We start from the raw sequence: 2,500 nt of genomic DNA, 5'->3' as shown, positions 1-2,500 counted from the left end.
AATAAAACACCGTTTTTTAATCTTTCAAAGACTTTTTGTGCTGCAGCCATGAAGCCTTTTATAGTCCACAAATACAAGATGGAACAGTATAATACCAGAAAACAAATGTGACAGGAACAAACACACGGCGTCAGATTTTAAACAACCCCCGTCGGTCACAGCGATGGATTATAATTAATTATAGCACCACTCCTGCTGACATGTTGATACGTTTCCTCTGACTGAGCTTATTTCTGATTGGCTGTGCTGCCTGCAAGCTTCAGGATCTTCACACCTAAAAAGGTAAAAAGCTCCAGCAGAAGGACGGTAAGGACGAGGGTTTCTCTCCGTCTGGGTTCAAACCTTTCTCGTCCGGCAGGCTGCAGCGTCCCCTCCTCTTTCACTGGTTAACACTCGCTGTGACCGCGTGAATAATAACGTGGCTTTATTCTCTGGTGGTGAAAGTGAAGTGGAACCGCTGCTTTTCTTTGAAAGCTTCGAGCAGAGGCCGAACTCATCAGCTGCTGTGTGTTCTGCTGCCAGGAGAGACGACGGAGAGGTGGTGTGTCTTTCAGCTGATAGCCACGTCCCCACACAGGCATGTCTTTCAGCTGATAGCCACGTCCCGCTTGATCATAGAGTAAAGAGACGGAGGTGGAGACACAGCTGTATTTTAGGAAGTTTAGGAAGGGAAGAGCACCAGATAGCTGAGGACATTTAACTGAGTTTAACCTGCTGAGGAAACGTTTGTCTCTCTTGTTTGTTGTGTGTTTTTCTTTTGCTGATATTATTGTTTGTTTGTACTTGTGTTGCCTTCTGAGCCGGCCTGCAACTAACAATTACTTTCATTACCAAATGTGTAGCCATCCAGTGACGATATGGAGGTTTGGGTTACGTGGGCTCTTTTATTTTAGATCTTTTTGGTCTTTTTAGATATTTTTACATTTCATTTCATGGAGATTTAGTCACAGTTATTGTTTAATGGAGTCAGTTTCGTCTCATCGTCTCGTCTTCATCGTGGAAAACAACAGCTGAGAGGAGTATCTGTATTTGTTTTATGCAGTAGAACCCACAGTGATGCTCAGTTTCTGTATTTTATGGCCACTCTCTTCTCAGTCGTTGTCTGTCTCATATGAAGACTTACTTGTGTGTTGGGAGGATAAACAGAGATTACGCCTGAACCAAAACTTTAGTGATTTGTGAAGAGGCATGCAAAGCCCCGTCTTCCTGTGTGCGTACTGAGAGGCTTGTGGGGAACCATTATGCTCAGCAATTAGAGGTAAAAACACACCAGAACTGAGAGAAAAGCTTTAGGACCATATGGACTGAATGTTCTCTGCTGGTAATTACCAACATAAAAACAGTCCGCAGTGCAGAGGAAGTTTGGACCCTGAATTAGATGACAAAAGTGCAAAAACACACAAAATAACCTCCACCACAAGTTATATTACTCAGCCTGGCCTTTACTTACATGATTCAAGGTTACGGTCAGTCTGCATCTGTTGCCTTAAGACAGGAAGTGTGCGAGTGGTGAATGATGAAAGCAAGACGATGAGTTACACTGAATGAATGATGTCTGTCTGATGCAAACTGTCTTGTAGAGAGTCATAGAGAGCCATGCAGTATGGAGAGGAACAGAGCCAGACTTCAGCCTGTGGAGACCGTCGGCCGGTCAGCCGTCTCTCTAAATGTCTTTGTCCCCGACCTGATAATGGAGAGTAATTTAGGTGGAACACTTTGATGTAAGTGTGCGCCAGAGGAGACGGAGAGGAAACGTCTCGTCTCCACACTTTACCTGCAGCACTGAGGAGTTCAGGTTATTTCAGCTGGAAGCTCGAGTGTTATTGCACTTCAATAAACAAGAGAAACAGAGGGTGTGTGTGTGTGTGTGTGTGCGTGTGTGTGCGTGTGTGTGCGTGTGTGTGTGTGTGTGTGTGTGTGTGTGTGTGTGTGTGTGTGTGTTCTCCTACAGTCGAGAACATTCAGTCCATATGATCATAAAGCAGTGTGTGTGTTCTTACCTCTCATCTCCATCAGCAGTCGTGCTGGAAGATACAGCTAGACCGGGGGGGGTCTCCTGTTGGTGGGCGTGTTCACTAATCATGTACGTTTTGGTTCAGGCGTGACCTCTCTCTGTTTCTCCTCCCGACACACAAACAAGTCTTCATCCCAAGTTAGGAAGTGGCAGAGAGGGCGAGCATCACAACCACTGAGACTTACCTCTCATCCTCAGCCATGCTAGCAGCTCTGTGAGGCTGTACAATGGTGCTTTGAGCTACATGCTAACATGCTGATGTTCGGCAGGTATAATGTTTACCATGTTCACCATCTTAGTGTAGCATGTTAGCATGAATACATCCTCTGGGGAGCGAGTGTTTGTGAGAGTGTGTTGTGTTGTGTTGGCTGCAGGTGGTGGACTGTTCCTGGGACGAGACGGTGAAGATCTACACGCCTGCCTGTCTGTCTGCAGGAACACACAGTACAGCACCGTAGAACACACACGCACGTACTACTATACTTC

The 2,500-nt window shown here is 45.8% G+C and overlaps 1 protein-coding gene across 2 annotated transcripts in view; it reads left to right on the top strand.

Annotated features, from left to right (window-relative positions):
- The window catches only part of LOC139307312 (peroxisomal targeting signal 2 receptor-like), a 32,500-nt gene extending 30,000 nt beyond the window's left edge, over positions 1-2,500 (top strand). For both annotated transcript variants that reach the window (XM_070931128.1, XM_070931127.1), the window contains exon 11: positions 2,389-2,500. In XM_070931128.1, the coding sequence (XP_070787229.1) occupies positions 2,389-2,472 (84 nt within the window). In that variant the 3' untranslated portion in view covers positions 2,473-2,500. The remainder of the gene's footprint in view (positions 1-2,388) is intronic.

This window comes from Enoplosus armatus, unplaced genomic scaffold, assembly GCF_043641665.1.
Source record: "Enoplosus armatus isolate fEnoArm2 unplaced genomic scaffold, fEnoArm2.hap1 Scaffold_76, whole genome shotgun sequence".
In the NCBI taxonomy this organism is placed as follows: Eukaryota; Metazoa; Chordata; class Actinopteri; order Centrarchiformes; family Enoplosidae; genus Enoplosus; species Enoplosus armatus.
The sequence above is the reverse complement of the archived record's forward strand: the minus strand, read 5'-3'. Positions and strand labels throughout refer to the sequence as shown.